At 36.4% G+C, this 13,168-nt stretch overlaps 1 protein-coding gene across 10 annotated transcripts in view; it reads left to right on the forward strand.

Moving 5' to 3' along the window:
* The window catches only part of SENP6 (SUMO specific peptidase 6), a 100,411-nt gene that overhangs the window by 41,574 nt on the left and 45,669 nt on the right, over positions 1-13,168 (forward strand). For 6 of the 10 annotated variants that reach the window (XM_036248148.1, XM_036248141.1, XM_036248139.1 and 3 more), the window contains exons 7-9: positions 6,240-6,335; positions 8,096-8,166; positions 8,874-9,016. In XM_036248148.1, the coding sequence (XP_036104041.1) occupies positions 6,240-6,335; positions 8,096-8,166; positions 8,874-9,016 (310 nt within the window). The remainder of the gene's footprint in view (positions 1-6,239; positions 6,336-8,095; positions 8,167-8,873; positions 9,017-13,168) is intronic. The other 4 variants (XM_036248143.1, XM_036248147.1, XM_036248145.1 and 1 more) reach the window with 1 other exon arrangement.

A 13,168-nucleotide genomic window follows, 5' to 3' on the forward strand; every position in this document is an offset into this window, starting at 1 on the left:
CATAATCAAAATGCAAAAGGTTCAAGACAAAGAGAGAATCTTAAAAGCAGCAAGAGAAAGGCAGCAAGTTACCTACAAGGGAGTTCCCATAAGGCTGTCAGCTGATTTCTCAAAAGAAACTTTGCAGGCCAGAAGGGAGTGGCAAGAAATATTCAGAGTGATGAAAAGCAAGAACCTACAACCAAGATTACTCTATCCTGCAAAGCTGTCATTTAGAATCGATGGACAGATAAAAACTTTCCCAGACAAGAAAAAGTTAAAGGAATTCATCATCACCAAACCGTTATTATATGAAATGATGAAGGGTCTTTTTGAAGAAAAAGATAAAATATATGAACAAACAAAATGGCAATGAATATATACCTATCAACAATGGAATCTACAAACAAAATGAACAGGTATAACAGAAACATTCTCATAGATACAGAAAAAATTTGTTGGTTGCCAGATGGGAGGGGGGGTTGAGGGAATGAGTGAAAAAGGTGACGAAGGGATTAAGAAGTACAAATTCATAGCTAGACTGACAAACTTCAAAGGGAAAGGGTTGTGGGGTAGGAAGAAATAAACCAAAGAACTTATATGCATAACCAATGGACACAGGAAATAGTGTGGGTAAAGGCGGGAGGGGGGCGGGAGTGGGGAGGAAGGGATCAATGGGGGAAAAATGAGGAACATCTGTAATACATTCTACATTCAACAATAAAGATTTAAAAAAAAAAAAAGTGGCTTTTAATTTAAAAAAACAAAAAGTTTGAATTTTATATTTGTGCACTCAGTAGAAGCCTTTGGGGCATTTTAGGTAGGGAAATGTTACTTTCTGGTAAATCTTAGAGATTAAAAAAAATTATATACGGTTTATAACTTGATACAGTGAAACAGTGACATTCATTTAAGGTTAAGCATGTTCCACTGTCTAATATAGAGATGTCATGCAAAAGAAAAAGAAATAGTCTGTGACCAAGTATTCAAACTTACTTCAGTGAAATGTAGGAGTTGGGGAGGTGGAAAGGCAGAAGCAAAAAGAGTCTTTAAGGCCTTTTCTCGGGAAGTGGATTGGGAGGATGAGGGGAGGGGGCAGAGTAAAAGAATTTTAAAGACCACATCCTGTTAGGGATGCTGTAAAACATCCTGCTTGAAGAAATAGTTGGAATCTTGAAATCATTAATGAATAGAAATATGCAATTGGAAAAAGGGTCTAAAGAGAGAGGGTAACTGTTCATTTGTTAAGTTAACTGGTGGGGGTGACAATAGCAATTGTACAAACCACTATAATTAGTAGAAAAGAGGAAACAGTAAAATAATAAATAGAATATAAAAAATAACTAATAAAGTAAGATGAAAGGAAAACATGAAGTCTTTTAGCTGTTATAATGTGACCAGGATGAATAAATTTAATAAAAGAAACTGATTGGGTTAAATCCAGTTATATTATTGTTGTTTACAAGAATGAGATATAAAATAACAATTTGTAAGTAAAAGGTTGTTTAAAGGCACAAGAGATGCAAACAAAAAGAAAACCTGAGTATAAGTTTAATAACACATTTTAGTAATGGACCCCGTCTATAAGAGTATAACAACTAAATGTTGTGATATAACTAAACATACTCCCCTAAATATTTGCAGAAAGTTTTCAGTTAGAGTACAACTGTGGGAGATTTTTTTTTTTTTTTAATCCTCACCTGAGGATATTTTTCCATTTATCTTTAGATAGAGTAGGGTAGAGCGGGGCGTGGGGCATGGACATGAGAGACACACACAGTTGCCTCTCACATGACTGGGGATGAACCACAACCGAGGTATGTGCCCTTGACCAGAATCGAACCAACAACTTACTGATCCGTGGGCCAAGGCTCTAACCACTGAGCAAAATCGGCCAGGGCCAACTGTGGGAGATTTTATCTTATTTATTTATTTATGTCAAAACCTAGGAATCAGCTTTGATTCTTCCTTTTATTTCACAGCTCACCCCTAATGTATGAGCGAGTCTGTCAGTTCTTCCTTCAAATCTAACCATTTCTCATCACCTCCATTGCTCCCCTACTTAGTAGTGTAAGCCACCCTCTCCTCTAATTTGAAATATTTCCATCACTTTCTAGTTTATCATTCTGCTTTTCCTCTTGCCTCTACAACCTCTACACATGGCCAAATTCATCTTTTTTTTTTTAACTCATCTTCATTGTTGAATGTATTACAGATGTCCGCCCTTTTTATCCCCATTGACCCCCTCCTCCCTAATCTCACCCCCTCCTGCCTTCCCCACACTGTTGTCGGTGTCCATTAGTTATGCATATATGCATAGAAATTCTTTGGTTTATCTCATCCCCCCCCCCTTCCCTTTGAGGTTCATCAGTCAAAAAACCAATTTGTACTTCTTAATTCCTTCATCTTTTTCACCCATCCCTCCAGCCCCCACCCATCTGGCAAGCAACAAAAAGTTCCCTGTATCTATAAGTCTGTTTCTGTTCTGCTTGCTCATTTTGTTTGTAGATTCAGTTGTCGATAGATAATGTATTTACTGCCATTTTATTGCTCATATTTTTGTTGTTCTCCTTTAACATTTCATATAATACTGGTTTGGTGGTGATGAACTCCTTTAGCTTTTTCTTGTCTGGGAAACTCTTGATATGGTCATCGATTCTAAATGACAGCTTTGCAGAATAGAGTAATCTTGGTTGTAGGTTGTTGCTTTTCATCACCTTGAATAGCTCTTGCCACTCCTTTCTGGCCTGCAAAGTTTCTTTCGAGAAATCAGCTGACAGTCTAATGGGAGCTTCTTTGTAGGTAACTAACTGTTTTTCTTTTGCTGCTTTTAAGATTCTCTTTTTGGGTTCATTTTGTTTGGGACTCTGTGCGTCCTGGACTTGTATGTCTGTTTCCTTCACGAACTTAGGGGAGTTTTCTGTCATTATTTTTCCAAATCGGTTTCAATTTCTTGCTCTCTTCTCTTTCTGGCACCCCTATGATGTGAATGTTGGCACGCTTGAAATTGTCGCAGAGGCTCCTTACACTATCCTCATTTTTTAAAATTCTTTTTTCTTTTCACTGTTCTGATGGGGTGCTCTGATGAAGCTGTCCACTGGGTGTGCTGGCTCTGGGGCAAGGTCAGCCTCCACCTGTGTTCTATCAGGGGCCACCAGGCATAGGCTACAAAGTGATCTGCAGATGGCTGTTGCTTGTGCTGGCTTGGAGGTGCCCAGGAAAAGCCAAGTTGTGAACCAAGCAATCAGGCTGGTTGCTTCTAGTGCCAGGCCTGGGGCTACCTAATGAAAGGTATGGGTCTTGCTGCGACCAGATGATGCTTGTTTGAGAGATTTTTGGAAACTGAAGCAGGATCCAAGACAGGCCAATCCTGTGGTAAAGCCTTCGGAAATAGCTTGGGTGGGCCCGAATGTTGGGTGGGGCAGGGCCTCAGGGAATCACCAAGGTGAGGCAACCAGTGTGAGCCAGGTTGCTGGAGCCTATCTGCTGCCCTGGGGAAGGGCTCACCAAAGGAACAAAGGCCTCCCTCAGCACATCTGTCTAAGAGAAAGCTGCCTCTCCAGCCCTAGTCCCTAGGCCAAACAGCTCAGTTCTTCCCTGTATGTCTCTGGTGCCTTTGAAGCTGCCTCTCTCTCCTCAGAGCTTAGAGGGATCAAGTCTGAGTAAGTCTGTGCGCGGGCCCTTTAAGAGGAGCTGGTTGGGGCTCCAGCAGCCTCACCCTCCCTCAGCCTCAGTTCCTGCTGGTTTTTCCAGCTAGAAGTTATGGGGACTTCACTTTCTGGCACTGGAACCCTAAGTTGGGTGCCTGGTGTGGGATGGGGTACCCCTGACTTCTCAGGGAGGACCTTCCCAGCTGAGGTATCCCTTCTGATTTTTTTTTTTAATCGTCACCCGAGGATATTTTTTGCACTTCAGATAGAGCTGGAGGGAGAGAGGGAGTAACATCGATGCGAGAGAGACACATCAAATGGCTGCCACCCACACAACCCCAAACTGGGCTGGGGACAAACTGCAATCGAGGTATGTGCCCTTCACGGAAACCAAACCCGGGCCTCTCTGGTCCGCGGGCCGACACTCTAACCACTGAGCCAAACCGGCCAAATCTCTCCTGATTTCTATCCACCACACATGGGTGTGAGACCAGCCCGTCCGTGCCTCCACACCTCCTACCTGTCTCGTTGTGGCTGCTTTAATTTTGTAGCTGTAGGACTTCCATTCAGGTCGATTTCAGGCAGTTCTGAATGATGGTTGTGCTGTAGTTTAGTTGTAATTTTGATGTGGTTATGGGAGGAGGTGATACCATGGTTACCTACACCGCCATCTTGACTGGAAGTCTGTGAGAGATTTTAATACGTGTTTTTGAATACTAATTTATAAGTTTAACATGAGTTTGGAATAAAGGATTTTAATTGTAAAGTGAATACATTGATTTATTTTAAAGAGATTTATATCTTTTGAGATCAGTTAGAGCAATGGATAAGTTGATAAAAATGGTTTAGCATTAAACCCAAACAACAACAACAAAAAAGCACCAGCTCTCAGATCCTATTTTCTAATACCACTATATAATAAAAGGAACATGGAGAAATGGTTGATTCTAGAGATGGATTAAGGAAAACACAGAATGAGTCTAGCATCTTATAGTGTCAGAAATTAAGCAAGTACTCAAAAAAAAACAAAAACAAATGGGTACTTGCTTCAACAGCATATACATATACACTAAAAGTGGAGCAATACAGAGATTTTCATGGCCCCCCTACAAGGATGGCATGCAGATAGTAAAGCATGATATATTTTTGTAAATTTTGTTATTTATATTTTACCAGGAAAAAAACACAACAAAGGAATGAGGTTACATTAAAAGGACATAGGAGCCAACTGAAAAAGCTCCCAAGGGCCAAAACGGAAACAATTGGATTATAATCTAAAGTAGAAAAAAATATCCATAGTGGTATTAGTGATTGAATAAATTTATTTACTGAACTACCCAAGAATTTTACAAGCTGCAATAAAATGAGTTGGGGGAATGGACAGCTTTTTATTATAGAATTCCAAAAAATATGCGTAAATAGCCCCTTCTTTAGGAAGTGGAGCTTAACTATACTCATTCCTTTGGTGGGCTGGACTGACTGACCTTGCTTCCAAGTAGAGTGTAGAAAGGGAAAATACTAACTTCACAGTGGAGAAACCTGGAAACAGTCTATTTAAGCCAAATGATCAAGGTTAATATCACCAGCGATAAATCATATTGATATCATGTACTTCTTGATACGTGTTGAGAAGGGCATTTCATCTCTGTGATACTCCAACCCCAAGTTCACAACCTCAGTCTAGTAATGAGAAAATCAGACCCAGGTTGATGCTCATTCTACAAAATAACTGATCACTTCTTTTCCAGTGTCAGAATGATGAAAAACAATATAAGACTGGGAAACAAAGAGGAGACTAAGGAGACATGGTGACTAAATGCAGTGAATCTTGGATTGGGTTCTGGAATTAAAAAGATATTAGTGGACTAGTTGGTGAAACTGAATAAAATCTGGAGTTTAGTTAGTAGTGTACAAATGTTGGTTTCTTTTTTCACATGTATGACGGTAATGAAGGCGTTGACATTAGGAGAAACTCAGAGATATAAGAGAACTGTGAATTGTCTTTTCTGCAAATCTAAAATTATTCTAAGATTAAGTTTATTTTTAAAACTTTTAGGGATGAGACCTGTCTAACCTTTAATGAACAGAGCATTCTAATATTAACTTAAATATTCTGTAAAGAAGAAGGAAAGAGCTCTCCCAATTCATTTTATGCCGCTTGTACATTGTTGGCTGTTGGTGAAGTTTTCTCTAAAATTTTCACATAAAACACAAACCTCCAAAACCTCCCACCTTGTATATAGCATGATAGGGAAGCTTCTCTGCTTCTGCTTGGAAAGAAAGACACACTGAGAAATTAAACCGTAGGCTTGAGTTTCACGTAAGTTTGGAGTTAGAAACTTTAGTATTTGTAGAGCAATGGAACACTTAAACCAAGAAATTAACATAAAATTTGATTTTTTCACTTAGCAAAAATCTTTTTAAAACTATATTAAATTTTCAAGAGCACAGGTAGATAGTTTATGGCTGGAAAGTTCTTTTCATTTTTTTTCAATCTAATGCTTATATCTTGAAATTCTTATATTTTTATATTAAATGTAAAGTATGCATTTATTTCTGTAGTTTATTTATTATAATAATTTAAAACAACTTCATTTATCCTGTTCATAGGAAACACATACCAAATATTGGATATAGAGTAGCCATAATGTATGAAGTGTCGGCAGATACACTTAATAGTTTATTGACATTAAATTACAATACATGGTAAGGTCATGGATATTACATGATATGTTCAGTATGTTCCTCATTAGCTATGCAGGGTTCAGTGCACTTCATCAAATTGCAAAGAACACTGTATTAATGCAGCATTTTCATCAATCCATGAACATTTATGATTTGTTGTCTCAGATCATTTATGTCGTTCATACTGAATAAAGCTGTGCTTACACTATTCCCCAGAATATCTATTTTCAGATTTTTTTGGCCACACTAACCTTGTTCATCATAATCCTTAGTATTTAAGAATATCTGTTTATGTTGTCCAGTATTTTAAAAAATATATACTATACAGTTTTTGGAGTTTATTTTAAGTATCATCATGCTTTGCTTCAGAATCATTGCTTCTGTTGCATTTTAAAGTTGGTGTCTTTATTTTTCCAAAGTATAGAGGTATAAAAATTAGAGATTAAAATATGTGATTTTTAAAAAGGCATAATATATCTTCTTTAGTGTGATAGTATATGGAATATAAAAATAGTACATTTTATTTCAAGCTAAATATAGTGTAGTTAAGAGCTGAAAAAACCAACCTTCTTTACATTGCTAGTACTACTACTGTCTCTTAAGGCATATTCTCATCTTCACAACTCATATCCTCACAAATATTAAAACTTTGGCTGTGGGTGGAAATTGCCCAGTTGTATCAAATGCTGCTCAGTAATGATGAAAACACCATTACTCATCAATATTAATGCAATTTAGCAGGATTCAGATTCTGGTGTTGCTATTTAATAGTTGTGTGACCGTGAGCAAGTTAGTTAACCTCATTGTGCCTCAGTTTCCTTATTTATAAAGTGCTAATACTAATATATACTAATAATTAATTGTTTAATTAATTTGGTATTGATCACTAGTGTGAATAGATTTACAAATAATAGAATAACCTCTTGTTTTTAATTCCCTGGTTAAATGGGAATATTTTTAGAAGCTTTTTTTTAGGGTGGGAAAGTAGCTGTTATAGCTCTCTAGTCTATTGCATTTTGCAAATCTCCTTCAATACTTTTATCCCACAATAGCTGTATGTTTTTTGCCTTTCCCCCAAGTCAATGCATATTTGGACTTATATGGTATTTTAGGACCCTTATTTACTGAGGATTATATTCAGAATCCTTAAAATCAATTGTATATGAAGTTTGATAATGTAATTTAATATATTTTAAAAAGTATAATTCCCAGGATGTAGTCATATTACAAGACTGAAATACTTGTTTCATGATTGCTGGTTTTGTACATACCACTTTTTTTTTTTTTTTACTGATTTTGGAATTCTCAAGGCCAATATCTTATCCTTGTATTCTTATATTAATTAATTTGTTTTTAAACAACTAGAACCATTTACAACAAAATTAGGCAAATTGAGTATTATTAAACTGAAAAAGATATTATGAGTTATTTTGAGGGAAATTCCAAAAGAAAAATTCTAAAGTTTTATGCATTTGAGGAAGTACTTTGAAAGGACAATTATTTGGATGCCTGCTATAGGCTTTGATTGATAGTCATTGTAAAAAAATAGTTACTTTAGGGATCTTATAATGTATTATTAAGCTTTAGTATATTTGTGTAATATAGTTTTGTTTTAGTATTGCTTTTATATGGCAAAGAAGCTATGCTTTGCTTTTAATATATTGTAAGTATTTCCTCAATTTTTCCATTTTAAAAAACATTTTTTCTGTTAGAATAAAACCATATATGTGTGTGTGTGTGTGTGTGTGTGTATATATATATTTTTTTTTTTTTTTTTGTAGGAAAGAATATCCATCTCATGTCCAAAAATTTGAAAGTAATTCAGTAAAGTCAAGTCGGCCCCATGGTGTTGGTAAGTGTGCAGTTTTATCTAAAGGGTTTTGAGTGCTGTATAGAAGCTAGAAATAAAGAGGTGACATTGGCTTTCGAATATTTCCAGGCATAATAGAAATATGTAGAAAATCATTTTTTATAACTAGAGAATTTATTTAATTTTATTTATTTTTTAATTTTTAATTTTTTTTATCTTCACCCGAGGACACTTTTTGACACTTTGTTCAGATAGAGTGGGAGGGAGAGAGAGAGAGAGAGAAATATTGACACGAAAGAGACACATCGAGTGGTCGCCACCCACACTACCCAACCAGGGCCGGGGACAAACTGCAACCGAGGCACGTGCCCTCAATGGGAACTGAACCTGGGTCTCTCCAGACCGCAGGCCGACGCTCCAACCGCTGAGCCAAACTGGCCGGGGCAAGAGAATTTATTTAATTTTAAATGAAATCATTACAGAGTGGTTACACATTCAGGTGATTACAATTTGAAATCTTTATTAATATGTTTTGTTAAATTCAAGATTCAAATATTAACTGGGTTAATGCTTCAAAATTGTGTTTTATTAAACTATGTTATAATATGTAATTGTCTTGAAACAATTATTGAAACATTATTTTAACCAAGGCAACTTGATAATACAAATTAGTATTTTTTCATAGCAAGGATTGTGAGGAATTTATAAAATTTAATTTTAATACTTTTGTTTTGGTCTCCTTTCATTAGATCGTATAATGAAGAAAACAGAAGAGTCTGAATCACATTTAGAGTCTGAAATTAAAAGGAAAGTATCACAGAAACGTCACAGTACATATCAGTCTACTCCTCCTCTGTCTCCTGCCTCAAAAAAATGTTTAACTGATTTAGAGGTAAGTAGAGAAATTATTCTTTGTTGTTAATCACATAGTATTTTTATTAAAATTATTTATAGTGCTTATTGAATTGTAGGTGACTTTTTCTCATACAACTGGAAGAGACACAGAAAAGTTATTTAGGCAGATTTTTCTGCCTTCACTTGATATTTTCTTACCTATTTAAAATCTGGAATGTTCTTTTTTGAAAAGTATATATCAGTGCTTCCCTGCAACATACTCCAAATAACTGTTCTCAACCAGAAAAATTTTTAAATTGATTTTAGAGAGACGGAGAGAGAGAGAGGAAGGGAGAGAGAAATACTGATTTTTGCGGCTCTTATACATTCATTGATTGCTTCTTGGATGTGTCCTGACCAGAGATTGAACCCTCAACCTTGGTATATTGGGACAGTACTCTATAGCAGCGCCTGAGCTACCCAGCCAGGGCCTCAACCAATAATTTTTTGAAATAAGTTTTAATTTACAGTAAACTTGACAAGGTAACAGAAAGGCTGTTCACATATCCTTATATCAGATTCCTCAGTTTTACACATTTGCTTTATTGTGCTCCCTTCCTTTGATTTCTTTCTACCTTCCTCCTCTCTATATACATGTCAGTGTATTGTTCTGTACCATTTGAGTATTAAAAAACAGGTATAATGCTTATTTATCACATCTTTTTTTTAATTATTTTATTTTATTTTTTTTTATCCTCACCCGAGGATATTTTTCCATTTTTTGTACAGATAGAGTGGGAGGGAAAGAGAGGAAGGGAGAGAGAGAGAGAGAAACATCGACGTGAAGGGACACATCGAGTGGCTGCCACCCGCACGACCAACCAGGGCCGGGGACAAACTGCAACCGAAGTACGCGCCCTTAGCGGGAACCGAACCCGGGTCTCTCCGGACCGCAGGCCGACGCTCTAACCACTGAGCCAAACTGGCCAGGGCTATCACATCTTTTAGTATATGATTTAAAAAAAATACAGAATCAAAAAAGGATATTCTCCTATATAACCAGATTATAACTATCAAAATTTTAAGATGAACATAGATCTTAAATTATCGTATAATCACAAACTCCATTCAAATTTTTTTTTAAATATTCTTTTTATTTATTTATTTTTTTATCCTCACCCGAGGACATTTCCCATCTTTTTGTTCAGATAGAGTGGGAGGGAGAGAGAGGAAGAGAGAGAGAGAAACATCGACGTGAAAGGGACACATCGAGTGGCTGCCACCCGCTTGACCAACCAGGGCCGGGGACAAACTGCAACCGAGGTACGTGCCCTTAGCGGGAACTGAACCCGGGTCTCTCTGGACTGCAGGCTGACGCTCTAACCGCTGAGCCAAACCGGCCAGGGTTCCATTCAGATTTTTATCTGATGTTCTTTATTAGTACAGGATCCTATCAGGATTAGCTGTTACATTTAATTGTTGTGATCTTTGGTCTTCTTTAGTCTTATCTTGTCTTTCATAACCTTGGTATTTGGGAGGAGTCAAGTCCACTTACTTTGTACCTCGACTTGGGTTTGGCTGATGTTTCTTCATGATTTATGCCTTTTTCAAGAATCCTCAGAAATGATGCTGTAATCTTACTGTATTATTATCAGGAGGCATACAATGTAGATTTTCACATTACTGATACTAACTTTTACCTTGTTAAATTATACTTTTCTAGATGTGTCCACTATAAAGTTAATTAATAATATTTCAATATTTATTAATAAGACTTGTATAAGGTAGAGCTTTTACTTATGTATTCTTTTATTTATATCAACACAGACACATAAATTCTTATTTTACCCATAAGGAATTTACTTACAAATTCTTATTATATTATGTAGCTATCATTTATTTTGATGCTCAGATTACCCCAGATTTGGCCCATGGCAATTTCTTCAGTCTGGCTCTTGGGTTTTTTTGTGTGTGTGACATGTTTCCATCATTCTTTGAGAACTTTACTTTTTGGTATAACCAGATGGTCTAGACTTTTTTTTGTGTTTCTTCTGTCTTAGTTCCAGAAGTGTATATTTCTCTAAGGAGCCATTGTTCCTATAAGTGGAAGGAATGTATTTGAGAATTAGTTATGCTCCTTGCTACTACTGAGTGTCATACTTATAGTCCCTGTCTTGTACAGAGCTAGGAAATATATGTGTGTGTATGTGTTAATATTTAATACATATTAAAATTTATGAGTTCACACTGATAATTCTAATTCAACACTACAATGTTTATCTTCGCCTTTCCCACTTTGCATGTTTAAAACTCCCTTCTCAGACAGTAAGAAACCTGATTCCCATCATCTTCACTGTATTTACTTATTTGCTCAGTTGCCTTTTATGTGACTAGTCTCTTGGCATGCCATCCTAAGCTTGGTGTAGACAATATTGGCATCCCTACATGTCTTGGCTTACTTTCTGACCCCATGTAGAGGAGGAGAAAAGAGGAAAGCTCCTTCCCAGATATATCATCCTTCCTCCACTGAGCATGCCAACTGAAAACCTCAGAATTTTTTTTTTTATATCTAAAATAAATCTAAGTGGTGTTGAATTCTAGTTTTTAGCTTACTAAGTTGATAAAAATTCTTAGTCTCTAGTTTTTATCATGAAAAATTTGATATTGTATTTAGTTAAGCAAATCTGTATCTTAATTGTAATTATTACAAACAGTTCCTTAATGTGTTTTTTAGCTGACAGAAGGTATTTGGTAACAACTCACAATATTTTTCATTCTATATATATATATTTTTTTTATCCTCACCCGAGGACATTTTTCCATCTTTTGTTCAGATAGAGCAGGAGGGAGAGAGAGAAACATCGATGTGAAGGGACACATCGAGTGGCTTCCACCCACACGACCAACCAGGGCCGGGGACAAACTGCAACTGAGGTACATGCCCTTAGCGGGAACCGAACCCGGGTCTCTCTGTACCACAGGCCGACACTCCAACCGCTGAGCCAGACCGGCCAGGGCTCATTCTATATTTTAATATTAGACATTTTAATGGTAGAGATATGCTTTTTAAAATTTCATTAACAGTTTTATAAAATGAAATATCTGGAAGTATCTCTTTCCATTGGTTTTTTTTTTTTCTTTCTTTTCATTGAAATATGTCCTATTTATTATAGACAGTAAGTATTAGAGCCAGTTAGTAACCAGCTTGATCATATCCTCAGATTCTTAAAAGACAGTTAGTTTATTTATTTATTTATTTATTTTTGTTACAGATGTTCCCCCCCCCCACTGATTCCCCCTCCCTCTCCCTCCCTGCCCTGTCCCCAGCTTTGTTGTCCATGTCCATTGTTCATGCATACATGCATATAAGTTCTGTAGTTTATCTCTCCACCCAGAGTTAGCTTATTTATAACTGACTCTCACCATGGCAAATAGGGCTCTATCGCCTACATGAATGAATGTCTCTGAACTTTTTTGGGTACACCACAGTATTTTTTAAGCCTAGCTAGAGGTGGAAATATGTCTTTGCTCATCATGAAAATAGCAGTGTTTAATAGTGAATGGGCTTGAGATTTTTCTTAGAGGATTATGTATTTCATCACAGGATAATATGTAGGTAGGGACTGACTACTCCTTTATTTATGCAGTGGGACATGGCCAACCATTTGCATCGTTATCTCTCTCTCTCTCTCTCTCTCTCTGTGTGTGGCAATAGGCTAAATATGAGAGACCATCTGTGTCATATTTGTGTCTGGCCAGTTGTATGCATAGTTTAGTTGTTACCTATGTATTCTGAATACATAGGACACTATTGAAAGTGCTGTGAGAAATACAATTTTCTTATATCTATAATCCACAAATAGCATAACAGAATTCTCCCATGTACTGTCAGAGAAAGAGATATCCTCTTTTTTTATAACCCACAATGCTGAGTAGTGAGCTGATAAGTTTTACTAAGTTCAGTTTTTCCCTGGTTGAAACTTGGTTTTTATTCCTTTTTATTCCTTTTTGTTATCTAGAACAAATCCTTGAATAGGTAACATGGTATAAGAAAGGGGCTTTATTATTGGTCATGTTAGGCAAGGTAAACAATTTGTCTGTTTTTTTACATTTGAAACAAGAAGATAAGACTAGAGCAGTAGTGGCCTTTAGACTTTTTGTTTTTCTTGTGTACTTTCTATATAATTTTGACTTACAAATTTACATAGAA

This window comes from Molossus molossus, unplaced genomic scaffold (assembly GCF_014108415.1).
Source record: "Molossus molossus isolate mMolMol1 unplaced genomic scaffold, mMolMol1.p scaffold_m16_p_8, whole genome shotgun sequence".
NCBI lineage: Eukaryota > Metazoa > Chordata > Mammalia > Chiroptera > Molossidae > Molossus > Molossus molossus.